The sequence below is a fragment of the Microcebus murinus genome, chromosome 13 (genome assembly GCF_040939455.1).
Source record: "Microcebus murinus isolate Inina chromosome 13, M.murinus_Inina_mat1.0, whole genome shotgun sequence".
Taxonomy (NCBI): Eukaryota; Metazoa; Chordata; class Mammalia; order Primates; family Cheirogaleidae; genus Microcebus; species Microcebus murinus.
Genome location: NC_134116.1, coordinates 75,922,258 through 75,945,485, shown reverse-complemented (window position 1 = coordinate 75,945,485; position 23,228 = coordinate 75,922,258). Strand labels below are relative to the sequence as shown.

At 36.6% G+C, this 23,228-nt stretch overlaps 1 protein-coding gene across 6 annotated transcripts in view; it reads left to right on the top strand.

The window, feature by feature from the left end:
- The window catches only part of PAN3 (poly(A) specific ribonuclease subunit PAN3), a 138,431-nt gene that overhangs the window by 14,660 nt on the left and 100,543 nt on the right, over nt 1-23,228 (top strand). For all 6 annotated transcript variants that reach the window (XM_012742299.3, XM_020290457.2, XM_012742300.3 and 3 more), the window contains exons 2-4: nt 6,245-6,366; nt 9,678-9,744; nt 11,618-11,688. In XM_012742299.3, coding sequence (XP_012597753.1) covers nt 6,245-6,366; nt 9,678-9,744; nt 11,618-11,688 — 260 coding nt within the window. The remainder of the gene's footprint in view (nt 1-6,244; nt 6,367-9,677; nt 9,745-11,617; nt 11,689-23,228) is intronic.

Genomic DNA, 23,228 nt, shown 5'->3' with positions numbered 1-23,228 from the left:
AGAATGAGAGTATAAGAAGGAAAGAGTGGTCTAGTTAGATTTCTGGAAAGGTAAGTACTTGAACTACCTTGTTAGCTCTTTATGGAATTCCCTCATTTGAGTTGTGGTTTACTGTTATATTCCATATTTCTTTTGAGAATGAATACAAAAAAATGTTCCTGGAAATCTTCCTTTCAACTGTATTGAAGATGTCACTGTGTTCAATGCTCTGTGTAAAAAAAATTCTTATAATAATTTCTGTGGAGTTTAGTACTAGGAAAAGTATTTTTGCTCTAACAAATTGGTATTTGTTATTTTACTAGTTGAGCAATTTTTAAACTTTTGTTTTTTTAATTTTGGGTATTTCAAAACTTCTGAGCTTAAATGTTCAACTGAGATACTTTCCTTAGCCTGTGCTTTTGGTTTAATAAGCCCCATTTACTCTTTTTTTTTTTTTTTTTTGAGACAGAGTCTCACTGTGTTGCCCAGGCTAGAGTGCCGTCGTGTCAGCCTAGCTCACAGCAGCCTCAAACTCCTGGACTCAAGCAATCCTTCTGCCTCAGCCTCCCGAGTAGCTGGGACTACAGGCGTGCTCGACTATGCCTGGCTAATTTTTTTCATATATGCTTTTAGCTGGCCAATTAATTTGTTTCTATTTTTAGTAGAGACGGGTCTCACTCTTGGTCAGTCTGATCTGGAACTCCTGACCTCAAGTGATCTGCCTGCTTTGGACTCCCAGAGTGCTAGGATTATAGGCGTGAGCCACCATGGCTGGCCCCCATTTACTCTTTTATTATATGACTCTGTTGTATCTTTTCTTGGGGGAAGGGTGCTTAAACAACAGAAATTTATCATCTCATGATTTGGAAAGCTAGAAGACTGAGATCAAGGTATGTATGAGCTGGATTGTTTTCTCCTGAGGACTGTGAGAGAGACTATTCCGTGCCTTTTGCCTAGCTTCTGGTTTGCTGGCAATCTTTGACATTTCTTGGCTTGTAGAAACAACCTCCCAATCTTTGCTTTTTTAAAAATTTTTTATATTTTGGTGACACAGGGTCTCTGTCACCCTGGGTAGAGGGCAGTGGCATCATCATCATAACTCACTCCAACCTCAAGCTCCTGGGCTCAAGTGATCCTCCTGGCTCAGCCTCCCGAGTAGCTGAGATTTGGGTACGGGCCACCATGCCTGGCTGATTTTTCTATTTTTAGTAGAGACAGGGTCTTGCTCTTGCTCAGGCTGGTCTCAAACTCCTGAGCTCAAGCGATCCTGCTGCCTAGGCCTCCCAGAGTGCTATGGTTGCAGGTGTGAGCCACTGCCCAGCCCCAATCTTTGCTTTCATTTTTACTTGGTGTTTTTCCTTTGTGTGTCCCTGTTTCCAAATTTCTTATTTTTATACGAGCACCAGTCATACTGGATTAGGGCCCACCCTAGTTGACCCCATTTTAACTAATTATATCTGCAGTGACCCTATACACACATAAGGTTGCATTCTGAGGTATAGCAGGTTGGGACTTCAACATAGGAATTTTGGAGTGATACAGTTCAATTCCTAATAGTTGTGTGGTTAAAAAAAAGAGAGATGCTATACCTAAAATGCCTAATACACTTGACTCACGATTGGTGATCTGTGCTACGAGGGCTTCACTTCTCTCTTGGTTATCACCAGCGGTGGTGAATGATGCTTTGGAGTTAAGTGGAGAATTGACAATGTGGACTTGATCTCGTTATGACTCTCTACAGAAGCTTTATCACAAGGACTGGAAACATGTTGTTTGGAGTCATTAATAACTGTTTCCTCACAGTTCTCTTTGATGTTTTCCTTAGTTTCTGAGCTTTTGAGCTACCAGTATGTCTTACATCTTACCCAGCAACCTGCTTTAGATTTGAATCTATTTCTTCTAGACAACGCCTGTGGGTTTTTTATAATAGATGTGTAAAATGTTCCAGCCTACCTTTTTATCATTTATATTAAAATTAAAAAGAAAAACCTACATGGGACGTTTCTCCTGGTACATTCTGTTAAAATACAAAGAGTATATTAGTGTTCATCTGAAAGGACAGGCTAACTTATGCAAATAATTTAATAAATGGATACAAATGATAACCACAAAATATAGCCATTTATTTGGCACCTAACATAAACCAGACATGCCAACATACTGAATTATTATCACAACAACCCTGGAAAGTATTAAATAGTGAAGGGAGTTATAAAGTATGAAATATCCGATTTCCTTAAGTACTAAGCTTGACGGTTGGTATCTCTAACATTTCACTTTGACACTTAATTGTTTTATTTTTATTTTTATTTATTTTTTTGAGACAGAGTCTCGCTTTGTTGCCCAGGCTAGAGTGCCAATGGTGTCAGCCTAGCTCACAGCAACCTCAAACTCTTGGGCTCAAGCAATCCTGCTGCCTTAGCCTCCTAAGTAGCTGGGACTACAGGCATGCTGGCACATGCCTAGCTAATTTTTTCTATATATATTAGTTGGCCAATTAATTTCTTTTTTTTTTTTTTTTTTTTTTGAGACAGAGTCTCGCTTTGTTGCCCAGGCTAGAGTGAGTGCCGTGGCGTCAGCTTAGCTCACAGCAACCTCAAACTCCTGGGCTCAAGCGATCCTTCTGTCTCAGCCTCCCGAGTAGCTGGGACTACAGGCATGCGCCACCATGCCCGGCTAATTTTTTCTATATATATTAGTTGGCCAATTAGTTTCTTTCTCTTTATAGTAGAGACGGGGTCTCGCTCTTGCTCAGGCTGGTTTCGAACTCCTGACCTCGAGCAATCCGCCCGCCTCGGCCTCCCAGAGAGCTAGGATTACAGGCGTGAGCCACCGCGCCCGGCCGGCCAATTAATTTCTTTCTATTTATAGTAGAGACAGGGTCTTGCTCTTGCTCAGGCTGGTTTGGAACTCCTGACCTTGAGCAGTCCGCCCACCTCGGCCTCCCAGAGTGCTAGGATTACAGGCATGAGCCACCACGCCCGGCCATTCTTGTTTTATTATAATTGTGAAGATACATCCTCAGTCTTGCAAACCCACATTTTGGCTTGTGATTATCTTTCGAATTTTTTAGAGCAATTTTTTGCAACCAAGGATAAGTAAAAAATTTGTGTTATTTTCGAATATGGTCAACACAGAGCAGAGAGCTCCAAATATCAATGAAGTGTTTGGGAAGGATATGGCTAATGAATATACAGTATATTGATGACTTGAGCATTTCAATCAATGACATAACACAAGATTGTTAACATTTTTGCATATTTATCCAGTCTTATTTTCTGTTTATGTGTAAGCATACATAATCATACTATAAATAAAAATGTGTTCCCCTTTCACTCACATAGTAAATGGTTTTTACACTAAAAAGGAACAAAACTAGCTCCTGTTTTTTCTCTACTATCACACAACACTTCTGACACCAGATATGTGGTGTTTTTTCCCAATACTAACCAATTCTCCCAACTCTCTGGACACCATCTGTGTGTCTTACAATTCAGTTGTGACACTAACTACCTGGAGTTAGTGCAGACCCCACAGGTTAAGGGCTCACACAAGAGCTCTTACACAAGAGCCACAACTTCAGACTCCAGTTGCAAGTAGTGGGTTTCCAGGTTATCCACACTTCTGACTTGGCTACAAATTGAGGGTTCCCACAACTCCCTCTTCAGGTTTAGTAATTTAACATTTTGGCTCACAGAACTCAGGCAAACACTTACTTTTACCGGTTTATTATAAAGGGTACAAATGAACAGTCAGATGAAATGGTAGATAGAGCAACGTCTAGAAAAGTCCTGAGGACAGGATCTTTTGTTCTGCCACCCTTCTGGCGTGGATGCCTTCAACCCAAAAGCTCCTTGAATCCCATAGTTTTTATGGAGCTTCATCACATACGCATACGTATTATTACCTCAATCTCCAGCCCTTCTCCCCTTCTGGAAGTTGGGGCTAGGACTAAAAGTTCAAAGTTTGTAATCAGAGCTTGGTTTTTCTGGTTGACCAGCTCTCATCTAGGAGTGCAACAGGAATCACACCCTTAGAACAAAATATGCTCTTATCACCCAGGAAATTCCAAGGGATTTAGAAGCTCTGTGTTAGGAATCAGGGTCAAAGACCAAATATTAGAACAAAAGATACTCCTGTTACCCTTGTCACTTACAAAATTACAAGGATTTTAGGAGCTCTGTGCCAGGAACTGGAGACAAAAACAAAAGAAATACATGTTTCTTTAACAATATCACTGGCACATACAATTATTTGGTCTTTATTATCCTCATTTTCTATATAACCTCTTATTATGGAAAATTTTAAACTTCGATATAAGTACAGAGGATAGTATAATCCCTGTCACCCAGCTCAATAGTGATTGATATTTTGCCCATCTTATTTTGTCCTCTCAGTTTTTGTTTCATTTTGCTGGAGTGTTTTAAACAAATACTAGGCCATGTGCAGTGGCTCAGGCCTGTAATCCTAGCACTCTGGGAGGCCAAAGCGGGCAGATTGCTCGAGGTCAGGAGTTCAAAACCAGCCTGAGCAAGAGCTAGACCCTGTGTCTACTATAAATAGAAAGAAATTAACTGGCTAACTGAAAATATATATAAAAATTAGCCGGGCATGGTGGCGCATGCCTGTAGTCCCAGCTACTCGGGAGGCTGAGGCAGCTGGATCACGTGAGCCCAGGAGTTTGAGATTGCTGTGAGCCAGGCTGACGCCACGGCACTCACTCTAGTCTGGGCAACAAAGCGAGACTCTGTCTCAAGAAAAAACCCAAAAAAACAAAAACAAATACTAGACATTAATTGTCATGATTTTTATTTATAGTTTTTCAGTGAATATATTAAAATTTACTTAATCATTCTTCTTTTGTTGGACATTTCACATTGTTTTTAATTTCTTAGTAAAATAATACTTCTCATTTCTATATAAATCAAATAGAACATCTTCATATACAAATCTTTAGGTGCTTCTGATTATTTTTTTCAGCTGTAACTGAAGTTGTAATAACTAATTGAAAAGACATGAACCATTAAAAATAATCTTTTTGTAATTATGACAACAATATATTTTCGTTGTGGACATTTTGGGAAATTTAAAAAAAAGAAGAAAAAAACCATTACCTCATATTGCTTTTTAAGGAGACCTGACATCAAACTGTCAGCATTTTGTTTTTAGTTTGCTTCTTAGTAGGGAAGTCGAGGGGGTTTTTAGTGGCTTTGCCTGGAGAAGGGCAATCCTACTTGCCACTCAGTTAATTTGTAAAAGTGTAAGGCTTTGTACTTCACTAGCAGCTTAGTGCATCCAAGTGCTCACCAGGAGTAGCATCTAAAACACTGTGTCCTATACTTTATTGATATGTAATGGATTGCCCTTCTAGTTCTGCAACCTTTCTGTATCATCCTACCCTAAAATCAACAGAGAAATGTCAGTATTCCTGAACTCCATCTCATTACTACCTCTGCAGAATTTTTTCCCCCTGAATTTTGAGTTAGTATTAAACTGCTGGTCTGTTTCAGCAGATGTATTGTGAGAAACAGTCTTGAGCAGCTTGCCTCTGTTCACCAGATGATGATTTACAGGAGAAATTGCAGTGGTTTGTATTCTTTTGTTCTTTTACTAACTTAAAGAGAGAAAACTCGATAAGGAAACTGGAAATGGAAGTGTGGTTTCTTCATGTTTTGCTTGGTGGCTATTAGGTGATTAATATAAAATATTATTTCTGTGGGAGATAGTCACCTTAAGCACTATTTAACAAATTTATGTAGCTGAACACATTTTATTTGATCCTGCCTTTTGTTATGAGCAGATAAGTAAAAAAAAAAATTGTGACAGAGATTTGAGACTTTAAAACTTATTAGGAACACAGAAACAAAATCTGTGTTTTGTCCTCTTAAATAATTTTAAATACTTGCCGTGTGCCGTGGCACATGCCTGTAATCCTAGCACTCTGGGAGGCCAATGCAGGAGGATTGCTCAAGGTCAGGAGTTCGAAACCAGCCTGAGCAAGAGCAAGACCCCGTCTCCACTAAAAATACAAATAAATTAATTGGCCAACTAAAAATATATAGAAAAAATTAGCCGGGCATGGTGGCACACGCCTGTAGTCCCAGCTACTCGGGAGGCTGAGGCAGTAGGATCACTTGAGCCCAGGAGTTTGAGGTTGCTGTGAGCTAGGCTGATGCCACGCACTCTAGCCTGGGCAACAGAGTGAGACTCTGACTCAAAAAAAATAATGATAATTTTAAATACTTGAATTTTCTTTCTCTTTCAGTTCCAGGAATGGATGGAGGTGGTTTAACTGATGGAAGTCTCACAGATTCCTATTTCAGCACCAGCTTTATTGGAGTCAATGGATTTGGAAGCCCCGTAGAAACAAAGTATCCCTTGATGCAGGTATCCTTAGTATAATTTATATTACACTAAACAATGAAGTTTATTCCAGGGGCAGGGGACATATAGAGTTTTTATTTATTCTTAAATTTGTTGAGTGGGGGGGTGAGATTTTAGTAGGTAATAAGGTGGGTGGGATGTAGGTAAGCTGTCTCTAGTAGGGCTGGAGTTAGTGAGAGCTGTTGAGGGTGGAGGTTCATGGGCTGACAGTGGAGTGTATAGATGGTAGAGACTAGTTCTACCATTTGTGTGTGTTTTCTAAGTCTGCTACTTAGACTTGGTAGTAATGATGGTAATTTTAACTTTTTGAGCAGATAATAAAAGTTAAAAGTTATAAAAGGGTTTCCCTCCTATCCCTGTTCACCACCATCCTGTTAACCTTCCTACAGGCAACCACCATTACTGGTTACCATTTTCCTATGTGTCTTCTCAGGAATATTCTTTGCATATAGGAGCATAGTATTGGCTTTATCTTATTTAATGCTTAAATGTTAAATTTAAAGCCACAGTAATTGGGACATTTTACATTAAAAATGTCATTGAATTTTTTTTTTCTTTTTTTTTCCCCACCCACTTCATTCTTTTTGGCTAACTCTTTTTTTTTTCTTTATCACATGACTGTGTGCAATGCTCAGGACATTTTTGTTTGCATTATTTTTGTATTTTGGTATGGCAGAATTTTGTAGAGTTGGAATAAAATTGGAGAGTATTTTAGTGTTAATTGGAAAAGCCGTCATTAATAAAGGTAATATATTGTCCTTTCTTGTTTCTGTAATATGCAACTTGATGGCTTTCTCCATAATTGCAATAGGACATTTAAACACAAGAAGGATTAGTCTTTACATATCGTGTTGAACTGATTTTAAAATCTATAGGAAGCCAATACTTTTCTGAAATATTTTAACTTTTATTTACATAAAAGCTGAAGTTTCCTATAAATATGCACCCTAAGGGTTGTTAGAATTATAAGCATTTAAGTAAATGTGCATAGCCATGTATATAAAGGGGGTTTATTTTTACATACAATTAATTAATGTATAAGTTATACCTTCTTTCAACTGCCTGTGAGCCACAATTTAAGGTACTTGTTTTTTTTTTTTTTTTGAGACAGAGTCTCGCTTTGTTGCCCAGGCTAGAGTGAGTGCCATGGCGTCAGCCTAGCTCATAGCAACCTCAAACTCCTGGGCTCAAGCAATCCTCCTGCCTCAGCTTCCCAAGTAGCTGGGACTACAGGCATGCACCACCATGCCCGGCTAATTTTTTCTATATATATTAGTTGGCCAATTAATTTCTTTTTATTTTATAGTAGAGACGGGGTCTCGCTCTTGCTCAGGCTAGTTTCGAACTCCTGACCTTGAGCAGTCTGCCTGCCTCTGCCTCCCAGAGTGCTAGGATCACAGGCGTGAGCCACTGCGCCCGGCCATAAGGTACTTTTTTTTTGAGACAGAGTCTCGCTTGTTGCCCAGGCTAGAGTGAGTGCCGTGGCGTCAGCCTAGCTCACAGCAGCCTCAAACTCCTGGGCTCAAACAATCCTTCTGCCTCAGCCTCCCGAGTAGCTGGGACCACAGGCATGCGCCACCATGCCCGGCTAATTTTACATATATATATTAGTTGGCCAATTAATTTCTTTCTATTTATAGTAGAGACGGGGTCTTGCTCTTGCTCAGGCTGGTTTCGAACTCCTGACCTCGAGCAATCCGCCCGCCTCGCCCTCCCAGAGTGCTAGGATTGCAGGCTTGAGCCACCGCGCCCGGCCCATAAGGTACTTTTAATGTATGTTTTTGTATTAAAGTCACCTCAAGAACTTAGACATCTCCTTCCCCTTTTATTTTTTTGTTTGTTTATTTATTTTTTGAGATAGTCTCTCTCTCTGTTGCTGGGCTAGAGTGCCATGGTATCAGCCTAGCTCACAGCAACCTCAAGTCTCCTGGGCTCAAGTGATCCTCCTGCCTTAGCCTCCCAAGTAGCTGGGACTACAGGCATGTGCCACCTTGCCCGGCTAATTATATATAAATTTTTTTTTTTAGTTGTCCAGCTAATTTCTTTCCTTTTTTTAGTAGAGATGGGGTCTTGCTCTTGCTTAGGCTAGTCTTGAACTCCTGAGCTCAAATGGTCTGCCTGCCTCAGCCTCCCAATGTGCTAGGATTACAGGCGAGAGCTACCATGCCTGGCTTCCTTCCCTTTTAATTATGCAGAAATTAAGTAAGAAGTTGAGTGACCAGGTTCAGGATTGTAGAATTAAAGCGACAGCTGGGAATTCCTAACTCATACTTTTCAAGGCATTGAGTTAGATATTATATATGAGACAAAGATTTGTGGGCATGGGATGAAGGACCTTCCAGGATAAAGAGACTATAAATTAGTGGTCCCCATCCTTTTTGGCACCAGTGACTGGTTTTGGGGAAGACAGTTTTTCCATGGACTTGAGGGATTGAGGGATGGTTTTAGGTTGATTCAGGTACATTACATTTATTGTGCAGTCAGACCTGTCTGCTAATGCTAATCTATATTTGTAACCACTCCCCAGCGCTAGCTTTGCCACCTGAGCTCCACTTTAGTTATCAGGCATTAAATTCTCATCATGAGCACCCAACTTAGATCCCTCGCATGCATAGTTTATACTAGGGTTGGAGCTCCTATGATAATCTAATGCCACTGCTGATCTGACAGGAGGCAGGACTTGTGCCGTGCTGTGAGCAATGGGGAGCAGCTATAAATACAGATGAAACTGTGCTCCTGGGCCCACTGCTCACCTCTTGCTGTGCAGCCCAGTTCTTGGCCCAGAGCTTGGGGAATGCAGCTATAGAGGATATGGAGAGAGACTAAGAGGTACAGGACATGTTTAAAGAACAGAAAATATTCTAATTTTATAAGCTCTATAAGGTGTATGAATGATAATATGAATTGAGAAAGGGTATTAGAGTATTTGACTTTATACATAGGCACTGTTTATCTTCTTGGATGGATACTGGAATTTATATTTTATAGACAAGGAAACTTAGTTATGTGTCTTGCCTAGGCTAGTAAGTTATAGAAACACAATTCAAAATAGGTCTGTAGCTTTGGCTTTAAATAGCAGGCTAGTGAGTAAAATTTTCATGTGTGTTAAATTTTGATGTGTTACAGGTAGTCTTTGGTAGTTTTTGCACAGTTAATTGTAATCCACAAAGCAACATTTATAGGAAGATTAGTATGTTGGTAATGTGAACAATGGATTTGGAGGGGAAGAAGCAAAAAGGATTAGTCTTAATTGGTTGAATACTTTTATTTCTATGTTCCTTGGTTTTATTATGTATGTATATTTTATTTTACAGAGAATGACTAATAGTAGCAGCTCCCCAAGCCTTCTAAACGACAGTGCCAAGCCATATACAGGCCATGGTAAGACCTGGTCCCTTTTGCTTGTTGTGTGTGTGTATGTATGTGTATTTTTTTACTCTAAAAGCAATACACCCATTGTAGAAATTGTAGAAATTTTAAAGACGAAAATAAAATTAAGATTTAGATTCTTCTCTTTTTTCTATATGAATATTTACATTATACTTAAGGTCACATTCAACACACTTAAATTAATCACAGTTCTAGGTGACTGTAAATTGAATTCCATTGTTTATTTTCATTGTTTACTTAACTAATAATTTTATTCTCTAGTGGACTGTGTGAGTGAATATTTTGAGTTATTTCTTTTAGATACATCTTTTTTTTTTTTTTTTGAGATAGAGTCTTACTTTGTTGCCCAGTCTAGAGTGAGTGCTGTGGCGTCAGCCTAGCTCACAGCAACCTTGATCTCCTGGGCTCAAGCAATCCTACTGCCTCAGCCTCCCGGGTAGCTGGGACTACAGGCATGTGCCACCATGCCTGGCTAATTTTTTGTATATATATTTTTAGTTGGTCAATTAATTTCTTTCTATTTTTGATAGAGACGGGGTCTTGCTCAGGCTGGTTTTGAACTCCTGACCTTTAGCAATCCGCCCGCTTCCGCCTCCCAGAGTGCTAGGATTACAGGCGTGAGCCATTGCGCCTGGCCTGGATACATCTTAGAAGTTGAATTATTGTTTGAAAAATTATGAGCATTTTTGAGATTTTTGATACACAATTTCCAGATATCTTTATATATCCTATTTTAAAAACAAATGTTCAAGTATGGTTTTTAAAAATATGTCACAATTGAGTGTTAATACTCTATATCGGTAAAATTGTAATAATTATTAATAATGGTAAAAATAAGAATTTGCATGTTTATTTCCTGAGATAGACATTTTGTGTGTATCAGATTTTCTTACTAGCTATCTTACTAGCTTCTTTCTCTTTACATTATTATTTAATATTAATTTAGTGCTAATAAGGGCCAAGACTATGAAAATCCAGGTAAAAAGAGACAGAGAAATGAAACAGCAATCTATATATACTGCATGATGGAGAGATTTAAGTTTCCTTTAAATGAAAGCGTTTAATATTTTTTTTAGAATTTCACAGATATTTTAATGAGATTAATAAACATAAGATTGATTAAAGCTTAGAAATGAAGATAGAATATTTTATTTTATCTCATGTGTACCTTTTTCAGAAACTCTTCTGACTTATGAGAAACAATAAGATATATAACAATTAAGATATTTAATTTTCTTGGTAACTTCTGTCCACAGAGTAATGGAACTTATATTTGGATTCATGTTTGTGTTTTGAAATATTTAATATTTCCATCTTTAAAAGTTTAGTAATTTATGGTATCTTTTAAGCAAGAATTTAAAATATCTGATGATGAAAATATGGAATAGTTGTAGAGATGGTTTTAAGACTTTTCCAATGTGTAAATCCAAGTCTGGATCTCTGAGTGTGGTTGACCCCTACCCCCACCTTTTATCCTCTTCAAGAGTTGGTCTCAAGAACACAAATATTTATTTACTATAGATAGACTTAGTTCTTTCATAAACACACTCCCAGTAGCATGGTTAACAGTCATTGCTTATTTTCTCTATTTGAATTTTCTTTTGGTTCTAATCAAACAGCTATATCCTTATCTGTTTAGCTTCTGAATAAGGATATACTGAATATTGACTGAAAGGAGGATTCACCAGTATGTGTTTCATTCACTCAGAATATATTTGAACAGGCATTTTGTGTAAGGCATAAAGTTTAATTATTGTGGTACATGATTTTTATTACTATGATAGGCATTGTCAAGTTAAACATTTATTAGATTTGTGGGTTACATGAGTTGTGTATATGGAAACTTATATAACTTACCTTCCAGATCCTCTAACTTCACCTGCTTCATCCTTGTTTAATGACTTTGGTGCCCTCAACATCTCTCAGAGAAGAAAGGTAGGTGAAATTGAAATTTGAGTGAAACTAAATGGAATTTAGAAGTGATATTGGGATTGTTACCTATATAGTGTCAATATTTTCTTAAGTAGAAAGGAGAGCCTTTTATGGGCTATTATGTTTTTATTGCCTTTTATTTGTCCTTTTCTTAAAAAATTCTCTTATGTGGAATTTTCTTTGACCTCTATGCATGGAATAGATTTTATGTGAAGGGAGGAAATCCTGCTTATGTTTGCTCATTTTCTTTATCTTAATGTATTCTGTTTTTAAGATAATATCTAATTTAATGTTATAGTTGCTGTAAATGTGACTCATTGTAAACATATTAATCATGTTTTAACTTTGTTGTCTAAATTTCAAAGATTCTCCCCTAATTTAAACTCCTCATTACAAGGCAAACTTAAAATTTTCAGCTTTTCATAATTGGCCCAACTATGCAAAAACAACTTAAAATCTTCTCATATTAAAAATTTAATTTATCTTTATTTGGAATTGAAGTTGATAGACCACATATAGATTTTTGAAGTATTTTGTAAGGACTGATGTGACAAGTTCAGATGAATAGTTTGATGCCTTTGAGTCTTAATGAGAATCTTATTAATATTAACAATCATCTAGAGATGATGGTCTTTTTGGTTAGGATCAGTAGTAGCTAACGATATTCAGGAGGTTGTAAATCTTCATGGAAATTATTATAAAGTTATAACGTCCAGTTTCCTAAATAATGGAAGAGTGACCCAGAATAAAAGAATATTAATTTTTAGAAAGACTGATATGAACTTAAGATGCTTCTAGGAAGGGTCTGATGATATTGTAAAATGATTCAGAAAGACTATGGTGGTGATGGCTTCACATTGTATACTTATCCCCAAACTCTTTGAGTTGTATACATTAAATATGTACTGGTTTTTATATGTCAATCATACCTCAATAAAGTGATTTATATTAAGATAAAAAAATTATGGGGACAGGTATAAATTACATTAACATCTCATGTGCCTAATGTTTTCACTTTGAGACATGGATGAGAATAAGAAAGTAATTAGAAAATGTTTTTAAGCAACTAGAATTGATAGACTAAAGTGTAAGGGTTTGATTTTTATAGATTTCCTTATGGGGTCTCAACAAGAATAAATTACCCTTGCGTTACATGCTTTTCTCTTAAGTTGGAATATTTGGTTTTTAAATCTGTATGTTAGAAGTGGAGTAGAGTTGGACACAAACGGACCCATTGACAATAATGAGAGGACAAGAGACAAATCCTGTCAGTACGAAAGTATGCAGGAGATTCAACCTGGAAGTCAAAGTTGTCTGGAGCTCTTTAGGGGAAAATAAAGAGTCCTTAAGTTGTCTTAGGCATCTCCTGAATGGCTTTTTCATGTTTTAAAAATATCAGTTAACTATCATAGTAGTATTTCTGATGTATGAACATGAAGTATAATTAGAATGGTAAATTAATACTTAAAAGTATTCCTAATATGATAGGTTGGTGGAATGTGTCTTAAAGTTGAAATATATGATTTTGATATATTGACATTTATTTTTGAAAAATTAAAAATTATTAGGGATTGGAAAATGAAAGGTATAGTATCTTTTATTTTAAATTTATTTTAAAGTAAAAAGAAATGTTACCACAAATGAGACCTCAATATTTGGAGATATATTAGAATATGTCGTCATGGGCTAGGTGTGGTGGCTCACGCCTGTAATCAATCCTAGCACTTCGGGAGGCCAAGGCGGGAGGGTTGCTTGAGGTCAGGACTTCAAGACCAGCTTGAGCAAGAGTGAGACCCTCTTTCTACCAAACATAGAAAAATTAGCTGGGCGTGGTGGCACTTGCCTGAATATCCAGCTCCTTGGGAGACTGAGGCAGAAGGATTGCTCCAGCCAAGAGTTTGACGTTGCAGTGAGCTATGGTGATGCCACTGCACTCTAGCCTGGGTGACAGAGTGAGACCCTGTCTCAAAAAAAAAAAAAATTAATAAATAAATAGAAGAATATATGGAAGCAGACTAATGTAGTGAAATGAGCACTCTGCTGTGATTTTTTTTCTTCTTTCCAGCCCTGAGATCCTGGATCTCTGTCTTTGTGACCTTGGGCCGCCTTTTCTAGGCTGTAATCTTCTCATCTGTGAAATGACAAGCATGACTTGGATAGTTGCTGTGGTGTCATCTTTCATCTGTAAAACTCAATGTCTGTCTAAATTGAAAGCATTCACATGTCAGCTCTACCTTGAAATTCATGGTTTATAGTATTCATGTAGCTTTGAGGGACCGTATGTTTTTTTTTTCTTACTTTTTACATTTAAAATAATATGTAATCCAGGGACATGGAGAGTTTTTCCAGTAGTGAGCTATATAGTTAGAAATCTATGGGTGTGCAGGTTGCATGTATATTTAGATTGTTTATGGTTCAGTTGAGAAGGTTTAACATCTCTTTGTATTAGAAAATGCTCTTGGCCCTAAGAGTATTGTATCTGCACATTGTGAATTGAAGGTATATGGAGACTTTGCCTATTTTTCTTTTGTTGTAGTAATTTATAATATCTATTTAATGATGTAATTTTACTGGAAGTAACTCAAAGTTATATAAATATTTAATTATAGTTCTAGGTTTATCTAGGCAGGCTAGCATGATTACTTGATAACCTTTTATTTCATAATGAAATGGAAGAACAGGTAGTTAGGCCATATTTACCACTATTTCATAGCTAGTGAGATTTTTGTAAAAATCTCAGGCTAATCCCTGGGCCAGGTATATTGACTTTTGCCTATGGGGCTATGTGACTTATTGGGGTCAGATCAGTGAAGTGTCTTTTCTGTAGACAGTTTTACCATATGCTATGTGGAAAATTGAAAAGACTTATTTGTTCCTGCTTACTTCAAATCTAATTGGAGAGGCAATAAATGAACCTACTAAAGTGCATTTACACATCGGTGTGTTAATTAGTGCCAATTTAAATATTTGATGATGGCCAGGTAGCAGAGAATTCTCTAGATCCAGAAGAATTTATATATGGAGAAAATAAGTTTTGAATTGATTTTTTGAGGGTGAGGGACATGGATAAGCAAATATAGGTAGGCAAAAGGTGTGCTTGATTACAAGTGATGGAAATAGAAGCTTTCATTGTCTTCTTTCTTTCTGAGAATTGTAGATAAGCTAAGAAAATAAGGCGGAGGGCTGTAGTGTCTTTAGGAACTTGTTGAAAGGGGTCATAGCCATTCATCTGGGCTGTATTGTTAGCTTTCCTGAATAATTGTGTACTGAGAATGTATGCCTTAGAACACTACTACTCATAGTGTGGCAAGTGCTAGTCCGTGAATTATTTGTTACCTGTCATTGAAAGTAAATGTTTAGAGACTTCTATAATAATTTGATAATACTGTGACATCCAAATGTGCAGTCATTTTTCTAGTAATTCACTTTTATTTTATAAAATTATAGGACCATGATGGATAGGAAAATTTTTTTTAAAAGGATCTTTTAGGCAGGGCGCAGTGGCTCATGCCTATAATCCTAACACTCTGGGAGGCCATGGCAGGAGGATTGCTCAAGGTCAGGCGTTCAAAACCAGCCTGAGCAAGAGCGAGACCCCATCTCTACTAAAAATAGAAAGAAATTAATTGACCAACTAAAAATATGTGTAGAAAAAACTAGCTGGGCATGGTGGTGCATGCCTGTTGTCCCAGCTACTCGGGAGGCTGAGGCAGAAGGATCACTTGAGCCCAGGAGTTTGAGGCTGCTGTGAGCAAGGCTGACGCCATGGCACTCTAGCCGGGGCAACAGAGCAAGACTCTGTCTTAAAACAAAACAAAACAAAGAATCTTTTATATTGACGTTTGAGAAGAAACACTGATTATTTTTTCTTCTATTTTCTACATTAGGAATGCTTAATTATAGATAGAAAAAGAATCATTATTTGAGTTTTGTTAAAAGTGGGAGCTAATATACTAGTGATGAATACATTAGGGAATCTTGCTAGCAAGATACAGTTAAAGTTGAGCGCTGGTATAATATGAAAAGAAAGACCTGAGAGTTACTGTGAATCATAAAATGTGATCTAGACAAGCAGTAAAATTTTCAGTGATAAATCCTTTGCGAACAAAGTATCTTTATAAGTTGGGTGTTGAAATGCAGATATTCATGAATGAAGTGTTTCAGTGCTGTGGTATCTTGATGATTCTTGTCAGGCTATGAGTTTTTATGTAGGACGACCACATGTGATTGAGGTAAATCCTAGGCAAAATGAGAAATCTTCAAAATTTGTCTAGCATTCTTGACTTCTACTTGTATATCTTTCTGGGCTATTGCCCTTCTTCACCTTTTTTATTCACCTAGTCATTTTCCTAGTCACCTTGTTTTCCCTCACCCCAATTCATTAAAGCAAAAACAGCTCTGGTACCCATCATCTACATTTCTTTGGTTTACTTTAGAGTATTGTTTCAGTCAGTATGCAGCTTTACCTGGATATTTGCATTATGTTCCTAATAGTGATGTAATAGATTTTCACTTTTGTAAATTGTTTTGGACATTAATAACAAATTAAATGCTTTGGGGTTAGGAGGCAAAGATTTCTGAAGTATCATGTTTATTTTTTCTGTTGTTGAAATTAAAGCTCTTTGTTAGGATGAGAGAAATGGCATCAAAGGGGGCTGGCTGGCTCAGCTGCTTATGGGTTATTTGTGAGGCTATGTGGATGGTGGAGGTATAATTCTGTATTATTCTGCTGGAGAGAAAATTCAGTAGCATACTTTTCTCTGCCTTCTTCCTTGTTTGAACCAGTTTGGGTCCTCTTTTCTACTGTTCTTTTATCTTAGAACATCCATCCATCCATCTCTACCATCTCTATTACAGACTTATCAATGGTTATATATGCTTTCTGATTAATTTGACATTAAAAATTTTTCCTCTAGCATTTGTGTTCTAAAATCTTTGAAAGATGACTTTTATGTTATTTCTACTCTAGGCAAGAAAATAATGGAATAACAAAGAAACTGGAGAGGATTTACTGTAGAGTTCTTAGTGGAGAAAGATAAAGTACATTTAGAGAAATTATTAGGATTATAGCATAGATGATGGAATATAAATCTTTTCTTAATCCTGCTAATAGGCCCTTTTGGCATGTCAGACCAAGCATTGATCTTAGGAAAAATAAAGTGGAAAAAATGGAGAAGATATTGAAAAATAACTGAAATTTTAAAGGAAATTTCTATCTAAAACTCCATATGTAAAACAATTGTTTTTAAGTTCTTTATATATGTTCTCAAAGAAATAATGTTTTACTTGGCATTAAATTCCCATTCAGCCATATGAGTATCTTTTACCCTATGAGTATTGTTCAGTAATATTTCTGTGGAAAATTGTGTTTAGAATTCCAAATTAAAGCATTTAGAGCCATTTCTTTTGTGGAGTCACTAAACTTCCATTCACCTCCACTTGCCAAGCTGTGTGCATGTGTACTATCTCAGCCTAAGCCCGATGTAGTTGAAGTTTTAGGCTTAGAATTACTTATGGGTCCCTTATGGAAAGGAGTTGTTGGGGTTTAAGTTCCTGAGGATGGGAGGAACACCCATGCATGGGTCCTGTTTAGCTTACTCAGAGTCTATTGGTGAATTTTAATTTCTTTCAAAGAGCAAACAGTAGGAATAGTAATAATCTGATAGTATTGAGTAATGGTGAAGGTTTTAGGGTTTGAAGTTGGAAGCCAGGCCGTTTGAATTGCCTTTATATTTCTTTACTGATTATGTTTGCATTTTCTGACTTTGTAGGCCTTTTTCTTTCTTCATTTGCAAAACGAGAGTAAAAGTACTGTATGTTACCTGTCACATTAGTGCTATATAAATGGTAGTTATTATTGGTACTAAGTAATACATGGTGTCGGCCAAACCTTTCTAGCCTTATTTAGAAACAAACTGTAATTAAATAAATATCTTTTGTTAATCATTGTGGATCAAGCTGCATTAAAATTGCCCACTGGAAAAGTGGTTCTATAGCAGCTCTGAGGATGTCTGCCTTTTCTTTAAGATGTTCAGGCCTCTTCTACCTCCAGTATTAGTTTTTTGCCTTCCTCCCCAAAGAAGAGTCCTCCTGTTAGCCTCTTAAACATGTCCCTCAAATTTAGTGAAAATCCATCTAGAGGTTTCTTGTGATATAGTGGCAGAGAGACAGAAACTTGATTTTATTTATATGGATGATGATTTCCTGTGTTTGTTCCAGGTAATGTCAACTTAAAATAATTCTTTCATAAATTAGTTGTTTTATCTTTTATTATATCATTCAATTACCCCAACAGTTCTTTGAGAGATGTTGTTTCCCTTTTGGGAAATGGAAATGTGAGAGATCAAGTAGTTCACATAGAATAATATAGATAATACTTACTTACATTTCAGAGAAAGCAAAAATCTGTCTATTTAAGACAATATGAGAAGGGTGAGTTGACTAAGTTTCCTAGAAGGGAAAAACAGAGAGAGTCCATTGGTGATATGTAGAGGAGGAGATAAAACAATGATTAACTTTATGCCTGCTTCTTTTTCCACTTAAGTAGTTATTTCAGTGTAAATTTCTTAACACAATTTCTAGGGCAACAATATCCAGTCAAGTTTGATAATTGACAGACTACTTTCAGAAATGCTATATCAATTTATATTCATGATCATAGGGGCTGATTTTTCTAGTCTTAAAAACATTGGGATGTAAAAATCTTTCATATGTTTGTAATTTTATAGGCAAAAAAAATCTCATTTCAATTTGGTTACTGGTGTTGAACTTCTCTTTTGTGTTTATTGGCTATTGGTGTTTCTTTCCTGTCCTTTACTTATTTTTAAATTAGACTGTTCTTTTTTAAAATTCATTGTATGAGTTCTTTGTATAGTAGGGATTTAAATCTCTTCTATCAGATGTTGTGATCTTTGTCTCCATTTTGTTTTTTGGTCTTGAATTTTACAAGTAATTTATGCTGTCAGTTTTGAAATATCATGCTTACTTTGATTGTCTTGTATCAAGTACATTTTTTTTGGTAGGTGCTTCAGTTGCAACATATTCAGTACATTTAAAAAAGAATAAAATAGTTCGAAACCAGCCTGAGCGAGACCCTGACTCTATTAAAAATAGAAAGAAATTAATTGACCAACAAAAAATATATATACAAAAAATTAGCCGGGCATGGTGGCACATGCCTGTAGTCCCAGCTACTTGGGAGGCTGAGGCAGGAGAATCGCTTGAGCCCAGGAGATTGCGGTTGCTGTGAGCTAGGCTAATGCCACGGCACTCACTCTAGCCCGGGCAACAAAGTGAGACTATGTCTCAAAAAAGAATAAAATAGTAAGCTCATTTTTGGCAAAATAACATGGTAATCTCTAATCTGATGAATTAGTAATTTTAAATATAAAGGACTCTTTGTTTTTATATAATGTAATTTGAATATACTGTCATTTTTCTTCCTGATGATCTCTAGTAATCAACTTCTTTTAGCAAATGACTGTGTTGTGTTTCTTCTCTGCTTTTTAATTGTCAAACGTAAATGTTCTTCCTATTGTTTATTTCCAATATTAGTCAGTTCTTTTCTAAAAATGTGCAACAAACATTACTTTGAAACTTGTTTAAAAATATGATAGTTTCCATAGAAAAAGACTCAACTTTGAAAGAGTTAATTTTCTTTTCCTGCTAAGTAAAGAATACTCCAGGATTGTGTTGAGATAAAAATGTACTTTGGAAAGAACAGATTAAGTTTTGTTGTTACAAATGAGAGCTTTGACCATGTACTTGCTGTGCTTTATTTTAATTGGTACTTTGTATGCTGTGATTGTTTTTGTGGAACCAAGAAAGATTCTTCTAAATTCATGATTGCAAGGGAATTTTGTTTTATTGATTGATTTAAAAAAGAGCTCTTGTGGAATATTTTGTCTTGGAAGTATTTTTGTAGATGTGTGTGGTAATATGGTGTTTGACACTTAACCATAATTAAACATGTGAACTGAAATTTTGGTGCCTTTTTTTACACAATATATAATACTATGGGCTGTACTCATCTAGTTTTATAGCTTTGGGTTTTATAGCTTTGAGTTAGTTCTTACAGAGTAATGGTAGTTTATTAAAACCATGGTGCATTTACTACTTGGACCTATGAATTAGTAGATCATTCTGAGATTAGCTGGTTGGCTTCTTTACATTCTATTCTGGTCATTGTGTTTGCAGTGTGTAATAGCTGGCATTAAGAATGTGGTATTGGCCGACACGGTGGCTCACACCTGTAATTCTAGCAGTCTGGAAGGCTGAGGCGGGAGGATTGCTTGAGGTCTGGAGTTGAAGACCAGCCTGAGCAAGAACAAGACCCTGTGTTTACTAAAAATCGAAAAAATTAGCTGGGCAACTAAAAATAGTAACAAAAAAAATAACTGGGCATTGTGGCTAGCTGTTGTAGTACCAGCTACTCGGGAGGAGGCAGGAAGATGGCTTGAGCCCAGGAGTTTGAGGTTGCTGTGAGCTACGCTGATGCCATGGCACTGTAGCCCGGGCAGCAGAGTGAGATTCTGTCTCAAAAAAAGAACCTGACATTGATGGTAGTGTTCATCCCTATTTTCCTAGGAAGTAGGTGTGGTGAATGAATTAGTAAAGACCAGTTTAGAATTCTCATCCACAAACATGCTAGCCTAAATTTTAGGATATTTAACCAAAATCCTGTAGTTTTCCCCAATTCTATTTTATTCTCAAGATTTGTTCTTTTTGCATTTTGAATATAGGAAGGGAGAACTTAATTTTATTTCTTTGAATGAATTCTCTAGCTGTTGTTTCTCATTCCATCCATGCCAATTAGTTTCAAAGAGATTTATTTAGAAATTTGTATTTGGCCATCTCAGGTTTAGCTAGAATAATATTAAGATTGTAATGTGTTAAGGAATATTATAGAATGTGGAAAATTTATTTGAATTGGAGATAGGATACCACAGTTAACACATTGGCTGCCACACTAGAAAAAAAATTTTTTTCCTTAGGGCTACAGTGTTTTATTACAAAAATAGAATTAAAACTTCAAAACCAAAATCATTCCAATTTAATTAAAATTTTGTTATTTTTTATTGTTTTTTGTGTGTGAGTTACATGCAGTTAAATTGTCAATATTAATTGTAATGATAAGAACATCAACAATTAAGATTTTCAGAAACCAACTGCAGGGTTTGGCTTAGGGGGCCGCCTATTATGTAACATGTGCTACAGCATGGCAGTGTTAGTTGCTTGTGCACCACACAGCTCCCAAGGTAAAGAGATGTGAGTTACAAGTTATGCTTCAGGAGGGTCTGGGCTCAAAACTAGTGTGAATTAAATACAATTCACATGGCAGTTAATGTGTTAAGAATACAAGCATTGGAGCCTAATCTTATGTTAGTTGTTGGTGTAGGCAACTTTAACCTTTCCTTAAGACTCACTTTTTTCATTTGTAAAGTTGATATAATGGGTAGTATGTCATAGAATTATGTGAATTGAATACATTAGTGGATATAAAATGCTTGGCATAGTATCTTGTGCTTGGCAGCTGTTGTTATAGTCTTCTATTGCTTATGATTCTGCAGTTTTATAACTTAACATTTATCTGTTTCTCAATATGTACTAGATCACTTTCCATTAACTACCATCTTAGTTTAAATTCAGTTATAGTAAATGAAAGGGTATGAACACAGCCGGTTGGAGAAAGAATTCTCAGACAGCGATTAGGATATACCAAAGTAAAAGTTTATTTCTCTGAGAAAGAGAGAGAGAGAGAGAGAGAGAGAGAGAGAGAGAGAATGAGTGGCCATGACACACAGAGGAAGAAAGAAATGTTGGGTAGTTGAGGAAAGTAGCTAGTGTTTTCAAGAGTAAAGATGTTTTTGGGTTTTGTCTCTCTCTTGCTTTGGCAGGCTGATAACAGGGGCAGCTTTGGAGCTGTGGTGTTTCCTTTTTTCAATTTTTTTTTCTTTTCTTTGTGAAGCCGGCTAATCTGAGTCCTTGAAAATCTGCCTTACAAGAGTTGAGGCCGAGAGCTGCAGCAGAGAGTTTGCACCCCTGCTGTCCACTTTAGGGCTCCTCAAGGCTGAGTAAATGAGACTCTCAGAGGTACCAGTTAGGCCACAGGTGTTTTTAATTAAACAAAACAAAGGGAATAGTTTTCAAAGGGGGCAGTTTTGTGAATTTATTTCTCTTTCTCTTTGGTAGTTTATATTTCTGTTAGGTAGGTTATTGGTAGGACCATCTTTCAGTAAAGAGCATTTCTGAAGATATTCTTCATTTCAAGTGTACACACACATGAAAAGGAAACTGCTGATAAGCCAGTAGGCATGTTGTTAGCATGATGATTGCTTTTGGTAAGGGACTAAAGTTGATATAAAAACTTCAGTGATCATTATAATTGATAGTTGATTGTGGAAATATTTTTGCTGACTTAAAAAAAACCCCATTTTCACTCAAAATATTAAAATTACTTTGGCATGGTACGCTATTTCTTCATATCTTGTATGTTTTCTGATTTCACTATGTGAAGCAAAAGGATATAAGAAATTATAGCTTCGTGTTCTAGTTCTTTTTTTTTTTCATTTTCTTTTTTTTATTTCGGCATATTATCAAGGTACAGATTTTAAGGTTTCAATAAATGCCCTTTCCCCCCTCCCCCCACAAGTCTGAGTTTCCAGCATGACCATCCCCCAGATGGTGCACATCTCACTCATTATGTATGTATATGCCTGCTCCCCTCCCCCCTGCCCAATACCCTATTACTGTAGTACCTATGTGTCCACTTAGGTGCTGCTCAGTTAATACCAGTTTGCTGGTGAGTATATGTGGTGCTTGTTTTTCATTCTTGGGATACTTCACTTAGTAGTATGGGTTCCAGCTCTAACCAGGAAAATATAAGATGTGCTCTATCACCGTTGTTTCTTAGAGCTGAATAGTACTCCATGGTATACATATACCACATTTTATTGATCCATTCTTGGATTGATGGACACTTGGGCTGTTTCCACAGCCTTGCAATTATGAATTGTGTTGCTATAATCATTCGAGTGCAGGTGTCTTTTTTGTAGAGTGTCATTGGATCTTTTGGGTAGATGCCTAGTAATGGGATTGCCGGATCAAATGGTAGATTCACTTGTATCGCTTTAAGGTATTTCCATATTGCTTTTCCACAGAGGTTGAACTAGTTTGCAGTCCCACCAGCAGTGTAGGAGTGTTCCTCTCTCTCAGCATCCACGCCAGCATTTGTTATTTGGAGACTTTTTGATAAAGGCCATTGTCACTGGAGTTAAGTGATATCTCATTGTGGTTTTGATTTGCATTTCCCTGATGATTAGAGATGTTGAGCACTTTTTCATGTTTGTTGGCCATTCTTCTGTCTTCTTTAGAAAAGTTTCTGTTCAAGTCCTTTGCCCACTTTTTAATAGGGTTATTTGATTTTTTCTTGCTGATTTTCGTGAGTTCTAAGTATATTCTAGTTATCAGCCCCTTATTGGATGCGTAGGATGCAAAAATTTTCTCCCATTCTGTAGGTTGTCTGTTTACTTTCATGACTATTT